Source organism: Mirounga angustirostris, unplaced genomic scaffold, assembly GCF_029215605.1.
Source record: "Mirounga angustirostris isolate CCGP_5_RB_7025 unplaced genomic scaffold, mMirAng1.0.hap1 SCAF_15, whole genome shotgun sequence".
Classification (NCBI taxonomy): domain Eukaryota; kingdom Metazoa; phylum Chordata; class Mammalia; order Carnivora; family Phocidae; genus Mirounga; species Mirounga angustirostris.
In genome coordinates this window covers 55,878,490-55,901,307 of record NW_026991723.1, presented here as the reverse complement: position 1 = coordinate 55,901,307, position 22,818 = coordinate 55,878,490, and the positions used below count along the sequence as shown (strand labels likewise).

The window sequence follows — 22,818 nt, the reverse complement described above, 5'->3', positions numbered from 1 at the left end:
GCCATGTACCTACCATATCTTGAATCCTTCAATTTATTCAAATTGAAGAATTTCTTTCCTGGTTGTGCAGGATCCAAAGGCTCAACAAGGTGTGCAAATGGGTTGCTCATGATTCTTGATGGCCACGTGTCCCTGAAAAAAAAAAAAAAAGAGAGAATGTTTAATGTCTACTCTCAAAGCTGGATTTCACTTATTCTGAGGCGTGTTTGCCTTCTTTAACAATTATGGTACATGTTCACTTTAAGACATCACTTATCTTTTCAAAGTAGAAGGGCAGGACATACATGACGACAAGAATGATATCTCAGCAAATAAAATGGGCTTCTGTGAAGCTATTGCGAAAGCTAGCATTTGCCTCTCAAGAGAGCATAAAATCCCGAAGGTCTTTTGTCTTATGCCTACAACTTTCCAGCCTTATCCACTGATAAGATATGCTGTGTCTCAGGATAAATCCTGAATACATGAGCAGACTTCTGAGCTGGACTCCTGTCTTTCTTGACAGGAGGTAAAAGGTCCATAGCAGACGACATGCAATTGTCTAAAACTTGAACTTTGGAAGTGAGGGCTCGGAAGCAGCTATCTTCTGTTGTAACAGTCTCTGCAGCATTTGAAATAAATGTGTTAATACAAAGTCTTCCTGGTTCACTTTTGCACATGGTGGCAACAGAGTGTTGACATCAGGGAATCAGTTACTGCAGTGGGCATAAAGGCCCAAACTTCCCAGATATGTTTGGAGGAGACCCTCTACCCCAGCTTCAGGCAGGACTTAGGTATCTTTGTATAAATTATAAGCAGCAAACAAGGGAGGACACTGTTCCTGGCCTCCACCACAGATAAACAGCAATTTCAAATAACTGTACAACTCAAAGCAAAACACACTGGAGTAGGAGGTGGAAGACTTGCTTTCCAGTTCTATCCATTGGGCAAAAATCCTCCAACCAATACATTCCCCAATAGTCTTAATTTTGAGTTAAGAATATAATGTTTCTGGGTGCCTGGCTGGCTCGGTTGGTGGAGTGTGCAGCTCTTGATCTTGGAGTTGTGGGTTCAAGCCCCACACTGGATGTAGAGATTACTTAAAAAAAAAATCTTAAAAAAAAAATAGTAACATTTCCCCAATTAACCCAGGGGTTTTATGAATACTTAAATATTCAACATATTTTGGGGATGACTGATATGGAATGATCAACATATTACCGTAAAATGAAAAAACACATGCGGGCATAAGTCGAGTGATATCACAGGTTCTGTTCTGGACCACCACAATACAGCAAATACCACAATAAAGTGAGTCCTCTGAAATTTTTGGCTTCCCAGTGCATATAAAAGTTTATACTGTATTCTATCAAGTGTTCAACAGTATTATGTCTAAAAAATAATGTATGGACTTTAATTAAAAAAAACCTTTATTGCTAAAAAAGCTAACCATCATCTGAGCTTTCAGCGAGTCATCATCTCTGACCATAGATCAGCATACCAAATGCAATAATGAATAAGTTGGACGTATTATGAACATTATCACAATGTGACACAGAGACACGACGTGAACAAATGCTGTTGGGAAAATGGTGCCAAGAGACTTGCTCAATGCAGGGTTGCCGCAAACTCTCAATCTGTCAAAACCGCAGTGTTTGCAAAGCACAGTAAGATGAGGTCTGCCTGTACAGGAAATGACTGTTTTGGGGGGGATGAAAAGTGACAAGTGGTTCTTGTCTCCACAGACAGGCCCCTTTCTTCATTAAAACACAGAAGGGACTGGCTGCTGGGACAGGGGCCGGGAAGTCAAGACTGGGAGTAAGACTCAGTTTCCACTGTACATCCTTTCATATTGTGTGCCTTTTTACCCATGTGCACATATAACTTTCTGAAAACTAGTTACAGGTTTTAGAGAATTAGCTATTTATGCATGTACTAAGTCCAGTGCTAGGTGATTCTGGGGAGAGGCGCTGATCGAGAAGCAGCCCCTGCCTGCCTGGAGCCCGTGGTGCTGGAGGCCAGAGGACAAGCCAGACGTCTGTCATGGGCACCAGAGAACTCAGGGGGGAGTGTCTTTCTGCAAGTGTCTGTGCTAGGAATTACTTCTTGCTCCTAGTTCCATGTGGCTTTTGTCATTTTGTCAAGGAGAGGGAAGCTACATGCCTTAATCTGGGGCAGTCGATTTCCTTCTCTAGGAATTCCTTCTCTAGGAACTGAAACTATAGAAAGACCAGTAAGGGAAACTGGATATGCCCTAGGCCATCTGAGTTAGAATTACCCACGGATAGCTCTTGTTAAAAATACGGAGATTCCTGAACCTCACCCCGACAGCTACTGAATCCGAACTGATGGGGGGTGGAGCGTGGGAAAGCAGGAGTCACAGTGTTTAATCTCCAGGTGTTGGTGACACACATTCAATTTGAAAATCATGGCTGGAGCCTGGAGGGCCAGGGGATGAACCGCCACTTAATGCAGGAGGCAGTGAAGTACCACGGAAGGTGTATGTTTGCCAGGGGAAGGGGATCACAGCCAAAATGCTTCCACGGAGAGGGAGGGGACCGTACAGCAGCGAAGCTGCCTGGGGACCAGGAGGCCTGGGGACGGCGGCCACTCGGTTCCAGCCCCGAGCGCATGCAGGAATGCCTAGACCCGTGTCGACAGATCATCCAATCTTTCAAGCAAGTCTGGCAGTCTGGATTTCTACATGAATTCTCTTGATTTAGAAATGCTGGTAATTTCTAGGGGCGCCTGGGTGGCTCAGTCGTTAAGCGTCTGCCTTCGGCTCAGGTCACAGTCCCAGGGTCCTGGGATCCAGCCCCACATCGGGCTCCCTGCTCGCGGGAAGCCTGCTTCTCCCTCTCCCACTCCCCCTGCTTGTGTTCCCTCTCTTGCTGTGTCTCTCTCTGTCAAATAAATGAATAAAATCTTTAAAAAAAAAAAAAAAAGAAATGCTGGTAATTTCTAAACGACTATGTGGGCTTGCCGCGTGACGGCCAAACCGAACAGGCCTGTGGGCGCTGTGTGACCCGTGGACCGACCTCGGCGGGCAGAGGTTTTGGACTGGAGGACAGCAGGGTCACCAGAGACAGAAAACTCGGGTAGAGAACTACGGGAAGGGAGGAGGCGAGAGGTTACCTGTGTGGGCCACCGGGAGGTGGCTGCTGAGTCACCGAATTGCCCCCTTTGAGGGGAGAGCGCACTCAATGCCACATAGATTCGGGAGATTTCTTACTCGTAGCCACTAAATGAGGAGCCAGTCAGGAGGAAGAAAACCTGCAAATTCGCAGTTTAGTAAGAAATGCGTTGGCCTGTCTGCAGAAGTTTACCAATCTGTGGGCTCAGAAAACAAGACTAAGAATTCCACTGCCTGGAATTTTGAAGGTGTAAACTGAAAAAGGCAATCATCCTATTCTCCCTTTGATTTCTTACCGATGCCACTGCCCCCAGACTTAACTTTTCCACCCCAAACAGTAGCAACTGCCGGAGTAAAACTGCTCTTTTGCCTGCCCGGGAAATGGATCAAGAGAAGAGTGTCTCCACTGAGGCTGGGGGCCAGGTGAGAATCTCCACAGCCACAGGAAGTGGCGGGAGACCCTCGCAGACCCGGGCAAGGTGGGTCACTCACATCTTTCAAAAGCCTCGAGGCTCTGAATCATCCCTCTCTGTCAAACCCTTCCCTCTGCTTTGTTCCTGCCTTTTTTCTATTTTACCTAATCCCCATTCAGTACTCCTAAAAGGGAGGCCTGAACAAACAGAGACAGTCATTGTGGATTTTTTGGGAGAGGGTGGAGTGTTATCCTAGTTTTTTTTTTTTCTTTTTTGGGGGAAGGGTTAGTGTGCATGGAAATCTGCTTGGGTGCTATCTGTTTTGTTCCACAGAGTAAGATAGGATTGGGGCGCCTGGGTGGCTCAGTTGGTTAAGCGACTGCCTTCGGCTCAGGTCATGACCCTGGGGTCCTGGGATCAAGCCCCGTATCGGGCTCCCTGCTCCGAGGGGAGCCTGCTTCTCCCTCTCCTTCCCACTTGTGCTCTCTTGCTGTCTCTCTCTCAAATAAATAAATAAAATCTTTTAAAAAGAGAGAGAGAGGGCGCCTGGGTGGCTCAGTTGGTTAAGCGTCTGCCTTCGGCTCAGGTCATGATCCCAGGGTCCTGGGATCGAGCCCCGTATCGGGCTCCCTGCTCAGCCGGAAGCCTGCTTCTCCCTCTCCCACTTCCCCTACTTGTGTTCCCTCTCTCGCTGTCTCTCTCTCTCTCTGTCAATTAAATAAATAAATAAAATCTTTAAAAAAAAAAAGAAGATAGGATTGCATGGAGGCAAAGGAAAAAAAAAGAGGAAAAGACAAAAGAAATTAAAAAAAAAGTTAAGAAGGGGAAATGCTATCTTTTAAGCAGTGATGTTGGAGAACATTTGGAGCTTGTGATTCACGAACACTTGTGTTCAGAACCATCGGACGGCTGAGCATTATTCGCCCTGGCCTGTGAATCAAGTAGGACACGCAATCAGTGCTTATATAAAAGGAATTTAAAAAAAGACACTGCACTGTATTTGAAACCCTTCACTACACCTAGCTCACACTCTTTAAAATCAGGAGAATTATTTGGTTGAGAAACAGTGTCTTTTGAAGCTAACCCATCCTGAAATACAAGCTGGGTGACTTGTCCAGGGTCATGATACCCTCAGGTACATCTTGTGCACGGATGCAAGGAAGAGTGGGCATGAGGAGAGAGTACTGAACGCCAGAGTTTTAAAGTAAATTACTAAAAATACTAAACATTAGGCACAGGCGGACAGATCTGAGACATTTAACAAATGAACCATGCTGTCGGTAAAAAAGGTACAGGGAGTTCAGAGCCATGGCTCCTCCCCAACCACAGTCTTGCTGCCAACCAGCCTTTGGTCTCAATTCTGGACACCTGCAAGTGACTCGGAGAGGCATCATCATTTGTGCTTATGTTGCATAGCATTAACACCCACCCCCAATGCCCTCGGGACACCTTGTCCTAGGTGCTATGTAGGTGATGAGACAGAATCAGGGAATGTTGAGCCTTCTGGAAAGAACCCTAGAGATGCCATGGCATTTTCCTGACCAGGAAACAGAGGCCCCCAGAAAGAAAGGGGACACTGGATTGATGAGTGGTAGACCTAGGAAGAAAATACAGCTGATTTTTCTCTCCAGTGAAATGCAAATTTCTGGCAGGGGGGAAAAAAGAATGTTACAATCCTTCAAAAGTAAAGCTGAAAAAAGTACCACTTAGGCACTTTCACATATCACAATCTTCTGGCGCTTCTGTGAGCTGGTTCTCTAAGCACTGACTGAGCCTTCCATGTGGCTCAAAATTCCAGAGAACTGACTGACAGCTACACTTTGGGGAAGCAACGTAGGGCTAAGTTTTTAACAATCTGCCCTGGGTGACTTAGTTTATTCTGAGAGGCAGAAGAGTAAGGGCAAATAAATTTTACTGATATAAATATCAAACATATAATTCCTTACTCAGATTCAACATAAGAAATGTGAACAAAGACTCACATTAATATAGGTGGAATAGAAAAAGTTGCAGAATAACATATATTACTAGAATCTAATTTAAGTTAAAAACGTCAAGACTATTAGTATATATTCATTCATGTACACACATACCATCATACATGTAAATGAATACGGAAAGAAAGATCTAAAATAAAGTTAACGTTGATTATCCCTAGATAGAAGAAAGAATACATTGTGTAAAGGGCGGAGTGGGGTGGGGTGGGGAGGACTTTTAACCTCTGAATAGAATCCAAGTTTTGTTTTCCATAAGCATGCTTTCGTTTGTCACTTACTTTAAAAAAGCTGGAGCAGTCGTTTTCAATTTTCACATAAATACCTATAGAGGATATTTCATACAGGAAGAAACAGTGTCTCTATAAAATGAAAACTTGACATCCTGGGCAGTATCTTTCTGAAAGGAAGATAGAACAGTTCCTAAAGTTCCTGGAACCACAGTACACAGTTCTTTCTTTAATAATGTCTGATGAGGATTTATTTAAAAGTAGATATGTGACTACTACTCTTTAGAGAAACCTGTTCTGTTCCCCAAACTATGTCCTTCATCACCACTGACGCAGTGCAATGGTTCTGAGAGAATCCAGGAATGGTTCATATTTAACTTCAGATGGACCAGTTGCATACTACATACAGGTCAGACGTGATCAATCCAAGCGGGATCCCTTCCTACTCGCCACCCTCTCCAGCCCCCTCCCCCAACAATCCCAGCAGGAGACCGAACCTGCTGCAGTTATCAAAAATATTATAGTAAGAAATAGATGATCATTGCAGAAACATTAGAAACATAAACAAAAAGAAGAAAATAAAAGTCACCATTGGAGTTTGGAGTTTGACTTAACATGACTTTTAAAAGGATTTGGATTTCTTTAAAAAATGGATTAGCCATCACACTGTTTTGTGATGTTTTGCTTTTTTTTTTCACTCAATACATCTTTATCAGGCCATCATGTGATATTTTATATCACTTTTAACTGCACTATAAAAATCTTTCAGATATACAACAATTTACTTAAATCTCTTATTATTAAAATACTTAGTTTGTTTCCAAGTATTAACATTCAAACAATGCTGCAACCTTTGGACCCTCTTCTTTGAGTAGGTCCTCAATCCATTTCCTCAATATAAATTCCTAGCTTTTGGTTCCTGGAAGTAGGACAGCTGGGAGAAAGGATTTGCATGTCTCCATTCTGTTAAACATCACCACGTGGCCCGGGAAAGGCTGTGCCTATTCAGGACCCTTCTCTGAGGGCAGCGAATGCAAGTGCCTCAACCAGGCAATGTAATTCTGTGTTACTTTTTGCCAAATTGAGAGATTAAAAAGCTAATCTTGGGCATTTCTTTAATTGCTAGTGAGGGTGGATACTTTTTCATCTGTCTCTTCGCCATGTGAATTTCTTCTTTTGTGAACTGTCTGCCCAAGTTGGCCTCTGGTGACCAAATGTTCTTATCTCTGAGAAGGACTTGACTGAGCTATTAATGTGGCTAAGACATGTAACCCTGGAGAGGCAAGACAGCCATGCAGGGAGCCCGAAACTCTGATGGGGCCCTAAATTTTACTCCACGCTGAGATACATCATGAAGCAGGTTGGTTATAGCAAGGTAAGCGGCCCCTTTAGCTTAAATCATGGGCAAAATCCCCATTTGGTTCAGCGAGCTCTGCTATCTTGTTACTCAGACTGAACTTCCAAGCCCAGACAGCAATTGTACAGATGGGTTTTGATGTGGGAAATAAAGGCAGAAGAAAAATTATTAGATTTCCTTACTGTCTGCAGCCCATTGACAAGTCTTTGAAACAGGCAGAGTGACATTCTTCCAGGGACTCAGCTCCCTTGATGTTGACACTTTGCTAAGGGCAAGAGGCAATCTTAGCCGAACCCGCAGGATCCTGTAAGTCTACTTTAACATATAAAAATTCCTTTGGGAACTTCCTTTATCTCTACCCCCTCCCCCCAGATACATGTTGGAAATCATCCTCCAAGCATATGACCCACCGATATACATCTGAAAGGTCTCATGACTGAGTTTTTACTAAACAATATTAAATGACCTTTCTCAGCAATAGATAAGCCCCCTCAGGATCCCGGGAAGTTGTTTCCAAAATACCTGGGAGGCTTACACTATCCCTACCCCCCTCCCAACTTGCAAGTTTATAATGGGCGGCTCCTCATGGCCCCAGTGTAGCTCTTTCTGCCCACGGGCCCTGCTCCCCGTGCTTTAATAAAACCACCTTTTTGCAAGGTGCAAAGCCATCTCAAGAATTCTTTCTTGGATGTCAGCTTCGAACCCTAACGTCTTTCCTACATCAGGTTGTGTGTGGGAGACTGAGTTCCGAGTCTGGGCAGCGCACCGCTAACCCATCACTCTTGCTAGAACATCTCGGACCGCACACCTGGCTGGCAGTGAATGCTACACCATGATGCTCTTCCGGCACAGCCAGATTTGTAGAAATGCATGGAAAAATCAACTAACTTCAGCTAAATGCCAGTGATCAGATACAGTAAGATTCATCTCTTTGAGTCACTTTCCAGCCTTTGGAGTATATCAATCCAAGGTTTAGCTGCTTCTGTTGTCAGAGTTGAATCCTCTTAGGTTATCTTATGATAGAGAAAGAGGCACAGATATGAATGGGCTCCGCAACCAACCTCAGGATGTCCAGGCACGAGCAGGAAGGAGCGGAGGAGAAGGGTAATCCTGAGCAGCAAGACTCCTGCCAGTGGTGGGGTGTGGAGGACAGAGGATTTGTGTATTTGGGGGAGGGGTGGAGAGTGTGTGTATCAGTTTCCAGGAGAGCTTGTACAGTTTGAAAGAGTTTGTAGGTGATTAGTCGAGAATGGTCTAAAGTACAATCAATACATCCTCCGAATAGTTTATTTATTTGGGATATCCAAAGACACACGAGAGTGGATTTTTAAAATCTATACCAACAACAGAAAGAGGTTTTCTTTTCTATTTCGTGTGGCTACCCATCTCTCTTCCTCTCACATTTTCCTAAGTATACCCATCCTGAATTTTCATGGCTTCCAACTCTAAAGTTAAGGTCACTGCATCTCTAGAGTTCACTTCAGTTCACTATAAGGAGTAGCTGTGCTTCATTTCTTTTCTATTTAAAGAGAAATTAATTGGTCCCACTTCCCAAACTGACTGTTGTGTATCTAAACATCATGCTACTTATAAACAATTTTTTGTCAAAAGTGAGATTCCAAGGATGTCTGTGTAAGCGTAAGGAAGACTGAGGTCAGAACCATGCAGGCCGGCAAACCACCATGGCTTGTCAACTGGATTTTTTACACAAAGTGGAGAACTAGAAAGATTAGTTCTTTGCTTTATTTGATGTAGCTGCATCTGGAAACCTGGAATAACTAAATATCTCTGGATTTTCCCAGAGACCAGGTCACCTCTTTGATCCTGCTAGCTATTTGTAGATTAAACACACACACACATACACAGAGAGAGAGAGAGAGAGAAATCTCTTAAATGGGACACTTGTAACCAAAAGAATTTTGAATGAGAAACCCTAAGAACAATTGTCTATTTGGGGAGAGAATAAAAAAAGAAAAAAAGTAGTACATAAGGAGGGTCTTGCAGAAAGGAATAGCTTTATAACTAACCAAATCTATTAACACGTCTCTCTTGAGCACTAATTATATACAAGGTGCACTCTACGCTGTAGAACATGAATAAGACTCTGCCTTCTATATCAGAAAGTTTTGCCATTATACAATGACTTGTCTTATTTTTGCTAAATTTTTAAATTATCAGTTTATTTTCACTTATTCTTCTTCTCATCCTGGACAACTGCCCAGAAGGCTCCACATATATTCCTAGATTTTTAAAAAGAGCTGTTAACAGTTTTGAAATGATTGAGCTCCATTCTGAATGAACCATATAACCTTTCTGTGCCTCAGTTTCCCAATCTGTAATATAAGTTTAGCCAATGATCCTAAAAAAAGTCCCTTCTTTATTTTATTTTATTATGTTATGTTAATCATCATATATTACATCATTAGTTTTCGATGTAGTGTTCCATGATTCATTGTTTGCATATAACACCTAGTGCTCCATGCAGAACATGCCCTCCTTAATACCCATCACCGGACTAACCCATCCCCCCACCCCCCTCCCCTCTAGAACCCTCAGTTTGTTTCTCAGAGTCCATAGTCTCTCATGGTTCGTCTCCCCCTCTGATGTCCACCCCTTCATTTTTCCCTTCCTACGATCTTTTTTTTTTTAACATACAATGTATTATTTGTTTCAGAGGTACAGGTCTGTGATTCATCAGTCTTACACAATTCACAGCGCTCACCATAGCACATACCCTCCCCAATGTCTATCACCCAGCCACCCCATCCCTCCCAACTCCCACCACTCTACCAACCCTGTTTGTTTCCTGAGATTATGAATTCCTCATATCAGTGAGGTCATGTGATACAGGTCTTCCTCTGATTGACTTACTTCACTTAGCATAATACCCTCTAGTTCCCACCCACATTACAAATGGCAAGATTTCGTTGGTTTTTTTTTTGATGGCTGCATAATATTCCATTATATATATATATATATATATATATATATATATATATATACCACATTTTCTTTATCCATTCATCTGTTGATGGACAACTTGGCTCTTTCCATAGTTGGGCTATTGTGGACATTGCTGCTATAAACATTGGGGTGCACGTACCCCTTCGGATCCCTACATTTGTATCTTTGGGGTAAATACCCGGTAGTGCAATTGTTGGGTTGTATGGTAGCTCTATTTTCAACTAAAAAAGTCCCTTCTAAGTGAAAAAAATTCTATGATTCATTCACTCATATTCAACACATATTGATATTAACCATCCAATATGTGCCAGGAACGGTTTTAGGCACTGGGGATATACCCAGGAACCAAAGTGACAAAGTCCCTGCTCTTGTGATGCTTCCATGAGGAGGGAGGGGAGTAGGGGAGGGAGAAAGACTATACAACTAAAAAGATACACAAACAGAATGTCAGAGCGTGACCAGCTCTGTGGATAAGCAGGATGAGGCCAGTTATGGAGTGTTGGGCCGCAAAGGATACTGGGAGATCAAAGGAGGTCTCACTGATACGGAGCCACTTGAGCAGAGCCTTGAAGGAAATGAGGGGACAAGCTATCGACGATCTGGAGGAGGGGTGAGATCATGTGCAAAGGCCCTGAGGTGGGTCTGAGGGAAGGCACGAAACCAGAGTAGGGTGAGTGAGGGCAGAAAAGGAGAGAAGGTGTAGAGGCAGCAGAATTGGCCACTGTAGGAACTGTGACTAAAGACAAACTGAAGACAGCAGCAGGACTGTTCTAGCTTTACACTTGGTTTAAACTGTAGATTTCCAAAATCAGAATTTGTTAAAGTTTGATACAAAATTAAGTCATAACATGAAAATACGAGATGGCATTGAAAAATTCCTGAAATCTAACCCTTCTGTTTCCTTGAACTTCATTATTAAGTAACACTGGAAATTTTTAACGATGTCCCATAAAAGTGATCATGACTCACTCAGCAGATGTATACAGCAACCACTGCCAAGGCAGCAGTGAGGATGTGGGGACACGGGCCGTGGCCACTGCACTGCCTGATCCAACAGCCCCTGTCTCATTGAGACTCCCGGTTCTAGGCTTGCTGGCTAAGCCAGCACATCATGTCTGATTCCCAAAGGAGAAAGGCTTCCCCGACACATCCTTTAAGCTTATTTTAAACTAACTGCAGTAGCACAAACTCGAAAGAACAGAAATAATTTTAATTTCTGATACCACCGTGGGCCAAAACAAGCCGTTTCACAAAAAGTCTTGTGAACTTCAGAATTTATAATTCCAGAGATGCACTGAGAAGAGAAAGTCATCATGAGGTCATAAAACATTTGGCCAGAAAGGAAAGGAAGAAGCAGGGCAGCCTCCCCGCCGCCCCCCGCCCCAGGCGTCCTGACCCAGGCCTCTGCCTCTGACCTCATCCTGTCCTCATTAAGGTCAGTCCTCAGCCCCTTCTTGGAATGAGGGTCCCCTACCCTGTATCAACCCACAGTGATCAGTGGGGCTTCAAAAATGACACCTGCAGACACCCCAAAAATGACATTTGCAGAACCACGTCCTATTGCATCTGACTTCTGAGAGCTGGACAAGTGGGGTAGGGCAGACAACTGTGTTTTTAAAAGCATTATGAAGCAGGTCTGGTTGATAGCCATTCTTTAAGAAAGCTGCCTGATTTCCTCGAGCTCCTGAGCTAATTTTGTAGATGCTTGGTAATGAACTTTTCTAACCCAAATTTTAGGAAACAGAAACAGTGTCAGCGCAAAAGGCAGGGTGTCAGGCTGCCAGGGTCTCACAGGGCGGCCTTGATCTCCATGAATTCACCGGGCTCCTGAGGTCATCTACCCCCACCCACCTCAGAATTGCTTGGACTCAAGAAGGAGGACTCACGCTAGTGGAGTTCCCAGAAGCTTGAGTTATAAACCCATTATTTGCTGATTTTTCAGAAGAAAGGCAATTGCCAGGGGGACCCGATGCTCCTGTTTTTGGACCATCACGTTCTTCCCCCATTGGCAGATGTGGTCAGGAGCTGGAACTCTGAAGCTCGACTGCAGGCTTGTTGAGGGGCGGAACTGGAACTCAAAATCAAGTGCACCAGACTCTAGAGCCCACCTGTTAGGCAGCTCTGCCCTAGTTCCATCAGTGGCCCACGCAGCGACATGGCATCTGTATGCAATTGCCACTTCACTGCGTCAAATATGCGACAAGTAATAAGACAGCATCAGACGTGGCTGGTACCTGAGCCTCTCTGGGTTGAAGGGATGTAAGTTCACTCATACACGCGACTTTTACAGACCACTGGGATAAAGGGATAAAAGTCCCCACTGCTCTCGAGTCACACAGAGACTGGTGAGGAGTTAAATGGCAGCTACAGCAGGGATGAATGGTGATACAGAAGCCTCTAGGGAGAGCAGCCAATCCAGCCTGGGAACAGGGGCACAGGAAGGCCTGCAGGGACAAGCAACACCATCCACACGCCTCCCAGAACTACACGGAGGGAGGGAGTCACTGAAAGAATATTCTGGGCAAAGAAAACAGGACTTGTGAAGGCATGGAAGTGTGACCCTGTGGGAGTCAGGAAGTCGCAGGTGGAGGAGGTACAGGGTGCGTGCGGGCGGAGCTAAGACAGGTGGGAAAGAGAAGGGCAGGGTCTACATCTTGAGGAGCCTCACCAAAAGGCTCAGATTCATCCTGAAGACAGGAGGCACCATTAAAGGATTCTAGGCTGGACTCTTGAAGACCTGATTTGATTGTCCAAGATCACTCGGTAGTCACAGGACTGCCTCAGGGGAAGGATGCTGACTGGTGTTGGGGAGGCAGGTTACAGCGCTGTGACAGTCACCAAGTCAGAAAATGAAGTCAGAGGCAACAGATCCCAGCGAGAGTTAAGCAAGCAGAATGGACTGAGGATGAGAGATGAAGAAGAGGTCTAGGACAGCTCCCATGTGCCTCATTTGGGCAAACTGGCAGAGCCAGTGACCAAGACCAGAGCCAACATATCAGTTTTAGCTATGGCGACTTGGGGATGAAGACATCCAGCAGGAAGCTGCCTAGGTGGGTCTGGAGCTCAGGAGCTCTGGGCTGGGACAAAAGTGCAGAAGAACGGCAGCAGGTGCAGGCGTTATGTCACCAGTGCTCCATCGATCCATACGCACTGCAGCTGGGGACACGTGCTGGGCGTCTGTGGGGTGCCAGGCACCTCGGCCACGTTGTCTAATGTGGTCCTTTAGCGACCCTGTGAGAAAGGCATCACCATCCTGTGGTACCAGCGGGAAGACTGAGGATTAGAGGGGTTAAGTAAGCTGCCAAGGCCTTGTGGCTGGTAAGTGGCCAAGCCTGGAGTCAAGCCAGGCCCCGGGATGCCGGGCTGACTCTCGCACCATGTTGCCTCAAGTCAGCAGCACAAGTGATAGAACTTCTGGTCACTCCTCATACAAAACCCCAAATTAACCAAATGGATTTAAAAAATGAAATCTCATATTAAAACAATCTTCACACTCCAAGGTACATTTGTCAAGACTAGAAAGTCAACCTCTCTTTCCCCTAAAATATACTTGATTTTGACAAAATCGGCATGACAGGTAGCTTTGAAAGGATGAGTTGATGTCAGTAATACAGACAACACCAGCATTTAAAATGCAACTGATGGGGCGCCTGGGTGGCTTAGTCGGTTAAGCGTCCGACTCTAGATCTTAGCTCAGATCTTGATCTCAGGGTCGTGGGTTCAAGCCCCACATTGGGTTCCACGCTGGGTGTGGAGCTTACTTAAAAAAAAATGCAACTGATTCCTTCACTGAGCAAATAAAGCTTTTATGCAACATACCACCCTTAAAACCAATCCTGAGACTCATCCTTCTGCCACCACTATTACCTTCTGTATGCCTCTCCTAGTCTAGCTCTTGCATATAACAGACCGTCAGCAATGATTTATTCACCTCTCCTCTTCTCAACCAAAAATTCAAACCTGGTGATCATGTAGGAGGATACTCTTAGACACACACCTTCTTCATGAACTACACTACAGTGTATACTTTGCTTTGTAATTTTATAATAACGGTCATAAAAGGATGATGAGGATAAGGAATAATTAAGTCCTCCATACAAATCTGTTTGAGCAAGAGCCCAGGCAAGTCACACTATCCAAAGATGGGCTTGCCCAGAGTGCTCCTTAAGTCAAGAAAGGACAATGAGAGAACCACACCAGCATGCGTGCACAACAGCCTTGCTAATTCATCAGAAGGTGGATTGATTCTTACGACAAAAGACTAAGGCATAACATGAGGGATCTGAGAAACGACTGGTTCAGAAAGTAGGAGATCACTTCCGTGGTTCTACAGCATTAAGGGATACATAACTTACCTCAACAACGTGGTCTGTCTCCCAAAGACGTATAATATTGAAAAAGACAGTTTCCTATCTTTGCACATTTGCAACATCTAATCCCAAAGCCCTTTTGGTTTCCAATCCACGCTTAAACCAAAATCTTGCCTTAGGCAAGAATCACTCCATCTCCCTAAACCTAAGTTTGCGTATTTGCAGATTTAAGGTAACAATGCCTGCCCTGCACTCCTCTGCCCAGCTCCCGAGGGCTGCGGTGATAGCTAAACATGGGGACAGGTGAAAGCACAGAGTACACGGGGAACTCAATACCTGTGAGCTACCGTTATTCATGAGGCTGGTATCAACTGACTTCATGGGGCATGTGGGTCCTACATGTAGCCTGTTCCTTTTACTGAAGATTTAAATCTACATTTTAAAACACAATGGATATTCTAAAATATAGTCAGGGTCACTCTGACCTAACTGGGGTAAAAAAGCATTCTAAAAGCACAGAAGAGCTACGGGCTCCAGATATATATGTGAAAAAGGGACTACAGACCATAACGAAAAATTATTTTCCTCAAAAGAAGTTGCCTTTCTATATTGGCCCAAATTGAAAATTCTTTTCATCACAGTTCTTTAAAGCCTTTTAAAATCCTTGCAGGTGAGGGGCGCCTGGGTGGCTCAGTTGGTTAGGCCTCCGACTCTTGATTTCGGTTCAGGTCAGGGTCTCAGGGTCCTGGGGTAGAGTCCCTCCTTGGGCTTCACGCTCAGTGCAGAGTCTGCTTATCCCTTTCCCTCTGCTCACCCCCCATAATTAAATAAATCTTTTAAAAAATGAAATGAAATAAAATAAAATCCTTGCAGGTGAGACAAAATGTTCTTGGTCCTAAGCTGTATCTGAACATTTTCCTTTTAATGTGATGCGTTTCTTTTATAATCGAAAATTTTCCTCAACAAACTTAATCAAGTCAAATTAATTTAGCATATATTTCTGAGCATCTTCTCTGCATTAAGCACTGTTAAGTACCACCGGAGAGAGGGAGGTCAGGCAAATACTCCTTGTTTCATAAGAACAGTACAATCTAACAAGGAGATAAGCACACAAATAACTATAATATGCTAGGGGTCATAAGTAAGTCCAGGAAAGAGACAGCTATGGTCAGGGGAATTGAGAAAGGCCTTACCGAGCACTGGGAGAAGGAATGAGGGCAGATTGATCTAGACTCGTAGGCAGAGAGAAGAATAAATGCCAACACAGGGGAGCAGGAAACAAGTGCTCAAGGGCTGGGCAGTTGTTCAGTTGGGCTGACATTACAGTAGAATATAAAGAATTTTGCTACAGCATCAGTGCATGCTTTTTGCTAAAAAGACACAATACAGAATAAGTTTTTGTTAATTTATACAGCTGAAAATAAAATGCTAACTCCTGGAAGAGGGGAAAAAAGAAGTCAACTGGGGGAAAGGTATAGATGAACCAAGACTGGCTAAACGTTCCTAATTGTTGAGGCTGGGTTTATACTCTCTCTACTTCTTCGTATATCTGAAATTTTCCATTAAAAATAGCTAAAAAAGAGGGGTGCCTGGGTGGCTAAGTCAGTTAAGTGTCCAACTTTTGATGTCAAGGTCCTGAGTTCAAGCCCCACATTGGACTCCACGCTGGGCATGGAGCCTACTTAAAAAAAAAAAAAAAGAGAGAAAGAAACAAGGAAAGAAGGCCATTTATTCTAGGAAGATGGTCAGCTGATAGCTCCTCAGGTAACGGCATGAATCCTATGAACTTTCTGACCTCTGGGTCACCTGGAGGGAGAGGGAGGGGCTGAGGCTGGAGCCGACTCCACAGGGAAGTGGACAAGCACAATGTAATTGAGGTCGGTCAGTGGGCCCGTTTTTGGTTCCCCAAGCCTCTTGCTCCACACTTGTTTCTCTACTTCCCACTGGGAGCAAGGGAGTAAGCAGGCTCTGCTCGGGGGCAAGTCAGGAGTAACCGAGTCTAAGAAAAATGAAGGCAACTGTGTTGTCCCCATTGGACAAGTAAGTGGGTGGTTATTTTTGGTCCTATCAAATTAAATAGTTGTTCAAATTTAATGCTTCTATCAAACGTAATACTTGTTTAATACATGCTAGAAAATACTGATTAGCAAAGTGGAGAAAATTAAAAAATCAACTGTATCCCACCAGCAAGAGAAAACCACTCAGCGTTTGGCATATCCTTCGCCTTTGTGCACGTGTGTGCACGCCCATATACCCATGCACATGCGTTCTCTCCTTGTAAGAACACGAAGGGCCACAGGAAAATATTCCTGGGTAGCATGGTTTTAAGGGTAAAAACACTTCATGACAGCTCATGAAACAACATTTTACAACATTAGTTTAAGGGCTGCCTAGTAGTCCATTAAAGAACACTCATCTGGTACTTGTGATCTTGGAAAGGGGGTTAAGTCGTCTAACAAAATGTTTTGATCTGGGAGGCCTCTCTTCCAATATTATTTTGAATTAATACATATAGTAGTATATATACTAGTGAACTGTAATGTGACAGTTAAAATAATTTGTTTTCTTGGGGGAGAAGGGGTGGTGGTAATATTCTTACCACAGAAATAATCCTATATTCCTTTAAAAAGTATAGGTTGGGCGCCTGGGTGGCTCAGTCGTTAAGCATCTGCTTTCGGCTCAGGTCATGATCCCAGGGTCCTGGGATCGAGCCCCACATCGGGCTCCCTGCTCAGCAGGAAGCCTGCTTCTCCCTCTCCCACTCCCCCTGCTTGTGTTCCTACTCTCGCTATCTCTCTGTCAAATAAATAAATAAAATCTTAAAAAAAAAAAAAAGTATAGGTTGTTGGGATTTTAGTTTTTTGTTTTATTTTGAGGTTATAAAAGCAATACATGAATGTTGCAGGGTAGGCAAACACACAGTATTACAAAGAGTAGTAAGTAAAAATTCCCATTTTTCTTCTACCCCATTTCACTGCCCAGAACTGGCTGCTGGTAAGAGCTTGGCATGTCTGTCTTCCAAACATTCATAAGACTATTTTAAATACATGGAACAATAATCGCACAGCCACATATCCTAGGTACATATATAAATATACAAATATGCATGTATACATATGTACACACACAACGTACATATACAGTGTATGTAACATAAACACATATAATGACAATTTTCCTTCCTTTTCTTTAACACTTCTTTTGTCCCTCTTCCTGGAATCAGAATAGCTATTAGAAGCACTACTGGTTTTTGCATAAGAACACCCCAAATTCACATGCTGGCTTAGATTGCAGGTCTATCAATCCCAGCATCTGTCGTGGCTCCTGAGAGAGAGGCAGTTGGGAATAAAGACACTCCCCTTCCTCACCATCCATCGCTGTGTCCTCAAAATGTGAACATACTTGGCCTTTATTTAGACAACCTACTATGGATGCTTTTTCAATCAATTCCAAATCCTTTGCGGTTGCCACTTCCAGCTATACCTGTCTTCGAGCACCAAATCTGTGGTATTCACGGATAAAGCCCTAAACAATGTACTTTTCCATGAAATTATCTCCTCGAAGGCGTGGCTCCTGTTCTGACATTCTAAGATGGGACTGCAAACTATGGCCCAGCCCCGGTTTTTGTAAATAAAGTTTTATTGGAACCCAGCTGTGCCCATTCATTTGCATATTGCCTATGGCTGTTTTCACACAAGAGCAGAGCTGAACAGCTGAGGCGACTATGAGAGACTGTAGAGCCCAAGGAGCCTAAAGAAAAGTCTGCTGATTCATGTTCTAGGATATGGTAAAAACAGACTGTTTTTTCCCTATCAAAAGTTCTGAAGGAATTGAATCACATACCTCATATTCGGTGTCTTTGTCTAGGCTAAAGAGTTTATTTTATTATTATTATAATCATTTTTAAAGATTCTGTTTATTTATTTAAGAGAAAGAGAGAAAGCACAAGCGGGAGGCCGGGGGAGGCACAGGGAGAAGGAAAAGCAGGCTCCCCGCTGACACAGGGCTCCATCCTCGGACCCTGAGACCAAGACCTGAGTCAAAGTCAGATGCTTAACTGACTGGGCCACCTGGGCGTCCTTAAAGAGTTTATTTTTTAAAAAATACTGGTGACCCTTGAACAACAAGGGTTTGAAGTGCATGGGTCCACTGATCCACAAATTGTTGTCAATAAATAAAGTATAGTAAAGTAAATGTATTTTCCTTATGATTTTCTTCACATTTTATTTTCTGTAGCTTTATTATAAGAATGCAGCATATCATACATATGACATACAAACTGTTCATTAATTGTTTATGTCATTGGTAAGACTTCCGATCAGCAGTAGGCTATTAGTAGTGAAGTTTTTCGGGAATCAAAAGTCTTACCTGGATCTTCTACTGCGCAGGGGGTCAGTACCCTTGACCTCCATGTTGTTCAAGGGTCAACCCTACAAACACACAAAAGCCCGCTGGCTCTGACAGCAGCAATGGTGTGCTGGTAAACCTTTAACCACTTGCTCTCTGCGGTGGGGGAGCTCTGGATTACACCATTTGCTGATTTCCATGGTGTGGACAGTCCCATAACGGCTAACTTCAAGCTAAAAAAATGTGACGCCCTTGAACATGGAGTTGGGAGGAGATGCAAACCGCTGGTTCCTCGGACATCAGTGGTCCCACCACCCACTTTAAAGATGTAGACACTGAGGCCCAGAGAGAGTGTCTTGCTCAAGGCTGCCCCAGTGACTGGAACCCCACTAGAGCTCATTTCCCAGTACAGGGTCTGGCTGCCCTCAGGGAGTCACTTCCTCTGTAAAAGGAAGACCAGAGGAAAGAAGGCAAAGGAAGTTCTTCACCAGGCACATGTAATAAATGTTGGATTTATCACTATCTTCGTGGCTTGGGACTCTGGCTTTCTCAGCATGTGCTCTGAAGCACACAGCTGGTAGGGGTAGTGTTCGTCACGCAGGACCAGGTTTCATGCGAACACTCGACAGTGGCCTGTCTCCATTAACCATTTACCTAAGCTACCAGACTGTGAACTCCAGAAAGACGGGGGCTGCGTCTGTTTGTGCTCACTGCTTCCCCCCCAGTGTCCAGGACAGAGCTGGGCACATGGTAAAGTGGATAGTCAATAAATTAAGTACTGAAGGGATAAAGGTATGAGACCCCCGCCATCAAAGTGGTGCTTTACTCCAAGAACACAGCAGGTGCACAGAGATCCCATTCCCTTCTCCCATCTGTGGCCAGGGCAACAACATGCAATACGCTCATGTGCTTTAACATCTCTCAACTATCAGCTGCAGTATCCAAGCTGCTTCATCAGAGCAGGAGAGGCTCTGTGGATGGAGGAGCAACAGGGAGGACAGGGTTAGAGAATCATTTTCCTTTGGTGAATATACATATGTAATTTCTATCTGGAACTTGTTTTGACAGAGCATGAAGCCAAGGAAATAAACCCATGAGGGATCCCACCTACCACACAGCAGGGTGCAGAACATGGCTTTCTGGTAGGGGCTGAGGCAGGGCCGCTCCAGGTGGTACACCTCTAAAAGTGGAAAGTGAAAGAGCAGCAAGACGGGGGAATCCTAATATTATTTCAACAAGCTCAAGGCTACACAAATACAAATAGCAATGAACGTGGAGGAAAGGAAGGCAATGTTCTTTTGGAAATGACTTTTTGACTACTTGGTAACTCACACCAACCCCTACACACTTGGCATGAGCTCCCCGTGGCCACTTCTCTGAACCCACAGGTCCTGTTTGCCACATCACTGCTCGACCTGGGCACACAGACAGATCAGCTCTGTGGGCACAGAAACAACCAGAGCCATCTGTGAGCCTTGCTGAGTTTTCAGGCGGCCACTCACTGGGGCTCATCATCTCTTATGTGGGGACCTAGTACTTAGTTTCCAAAGCAAGATCAAGCTTGGTCCCAAATTCCAGAGGTTAACATTGTCCATGCATGGGGTGGTGTGTATTTCCATTTAGAGCAAGCATCCCAAACAAGAAGCAGGACCAATGACTGAAGCCTCCAAAGCATTTCCTACACCAGTGGTTCTCAAAGTGTGGTGCAGGAACTCTAGGTATCCACAAGATCAAAACAACGTCCATTATAATACCAAGAAGCAATTTGTCTTTTTCACTGTCACATGTTCAGGAGTATACGGTGGAGTTTTCCAGAGGCTACATGATGTGATATTGCAAGACGGAATGAAGAAGCAGATATTAAGAATCCAGCTGCCTTCTATTAAACCTGACATAAAGATATTTGCAAAAATATAAAACAACGCCACTCTTCTCAGTAACATTCTGTTTTGGAAAATATGGATATTTTCATAAAATGCTATGTTAATATATAATACGTGCACTATTTTAAAAAATGGTTATTAAATATGGTAAATTTTGTTTTATATATATGGTAAATATAAAAAAATATAACCCACATAAACAAAAGGTATAGGAACTTTTATGTGTAAAGGGGTTTTGAGCCCCCCAAAAGTTTGAGAACTGTTGTCCTAGGGGCTGTCTCCCTGCCCCCAAGCCTGTGAGGCGGGTTATGTGTGTTGCAGGAAAGACGTGCCATTCTGATGTGTGGCTGGATTAGGAAAGGCAGCTCATTTTCCTTCCTGGGTCTCTGAATCTATGAGGGTAGGCTCTGTGCCCAACTCTTCCACCTCACCCCATTTGCCCCTTACCACTTGGTGTGCATTCCCCGATCTGCCGGAGGATTTCCCTATTCCGCAAGCCCGGGCGCGCCGGGAACTCCCTCGTGAGGCCCTCACACCCTCCCGGGGTCAGGACACCCCAGCGAGGCCCGCACACCCTCCTCTGGGTTAGGATTCGCCAGTTCGGCCGGCCTGTGGAGCCTGGATGAGGACTCCCAGTGAGGCCCGCACAACCTCGGCGAGGACTCCCCGGCGGCATGCACAGCCAAGGCAAAAGAGGGACGAGGAAAGCCATTTCCAGTCCCCGAACCCTGTCCCCAGCGCGGCACAGGCTGGAGACAAGGCGGAGAGGTCAATCCCCAGGAGCTAGTCCCCTCCCCGATTCTCCCCTGGGCCTTCCCCGGCTCCTCTCCAGCCCCGGGCCGCTCTGCGTACCTCAGTCCCGCTCGGGGAAGGGGCCTCGGGCGCCGCGGCAGAGGCTCGCGCCGACCGCCCCGGGGACAGGGCGGCCGGCGCTCCCGCCCCGGGACATCCGTCGGGCCGGGCCAGTACTCACCGCGGAAAGCACAGCCGGGGTCTGACGGGCGGGCGGGCGCCAAGCGCGGGGCTAGCTCCAGCGCGCTGCGCGGGTCCAGGGGCCGCCGCCTCCGCGCCCCTCCCCCTGCGTCCCCCAGGGCCCCCGGCCGGTGGGCGGAGCAGGGGCGGGGCGGGGGGCGCCGGGCTCGGGCGCCGCGGGGCCGCGGCCGGAGGGGCGGGGCGGAGTCTGTCCCGGCAGCCCCGCCCGGCCCGGGCCGAGCGACTTGGCCGTGGGCGGGAGGGGGCGGTGGCTAAGGGCTCCGCAGCAGGAAGCGCGCCGACGCGTGCTCGGCCGCCTTCGGCTCTGCGGGCCCTCGGCCTGGGGCGCGGGGGACTTTCGCTCGCTCCGAGGTATAGGGTGTGACTGCCCGGCTCCCGCTAGGAAGTGAGCCGAAGGGGTGGGGAAGAAATGTCGTTTTTCTTTTTTGCTTTTAAAAAGTGACTTTGCCATAAAGGTAGAGGCTTCATTCTTTGGCTGCTCCCGTATGTGTGGTCACGTTACCCCTCTCCTCACCGCCTCGCCCCCTTTCACCCCCTTGTGTCCACCCCCTACCCCTACTCCCGCCTTAATGCCTTGCAAAACGTACCAAATGGGCATCGGAATCACGCTGACATAATAGGACTTCGACGTTCCCATGGTTATGAATGCAAAGTTTCTAGTGTAAAAAAATTTTTTTAACGTGTGACGACACTTTATAATGCAGGCTGTTCACCAGTCGGATATCAGAGGAATGGCTGAGAGTTGACACTGAGTGGGCCTTCTCCACAAGATCCACTTTTGATTGATAGGTTGGTTGGAGTTGCACCCTTTCAAACAAATGTGAGTAGAAAGAAGTGATTAGATCTTTCCAGATCAAAAGTGGTGAGGTTTTCCTGCCAACTTATATGGAAAATTACTGTAGTTTTCTATCTTGAACATCTGAATAAACAGCTTATAGGACGAATAGCTAATAACTAAAACTAATTCCCACTGCTACCAGTTAGTTACCATTCTGCTCCTCTGTGCAGGGTCCTATGGTTGGATCTTCACATATCTTATTTAATTCAACTCCTCCATCTGCCCTGTGAAGTGAGGAATATTACCCCATTTTGCAGATATGAAATGCCCCATAGCTGGGATTCAGTCCTCATGCCTGTCTGTCTTCTAAGCCCATACTTTCCTCATCATGTTATACTAGGGTACAGCTATCCCCTAATTATATCTAATTTTTAAATATA

General features: G+C 45.2%; 1 protein-coding gene across 3 annotated transcripts in view; it reads right to left on the bottom strand.

The window, feature by feature from the left end:
- Window positions 1–21,745, bottom strand: part of ACO1 (aconitase 1) — a 53,286-nt gene extending 31,541 nt beyond the window's left edge. Inside the window, exons 1-2 of one of the 3 annotated variants that reach the window (XM_064579369.1) lie at window positions 21,460–21,745; window positions 14–132 (exon numbers count right to left, since the gene is read on the bottom strand). In XM_064579369.1, the coding sequence (XP_064435439.1) occupies window positions 14–110 (97 nt within the window). In that variant the 5' untranslated portion in view covers window positions 111–132; window positions 21,460–21,745. Of the gene's footprint in view, window positions 1–13; window positions 133–5,797; window positions 5,817–21,459 lie in introns of those variants that run through there. The other 2 variants (XM_064579367.1, XM_064579368.1) reach the window with 2 other exon arrangements.
- Window positions 21,746–22,818: the final 1,073 nt, after the last annotated feature.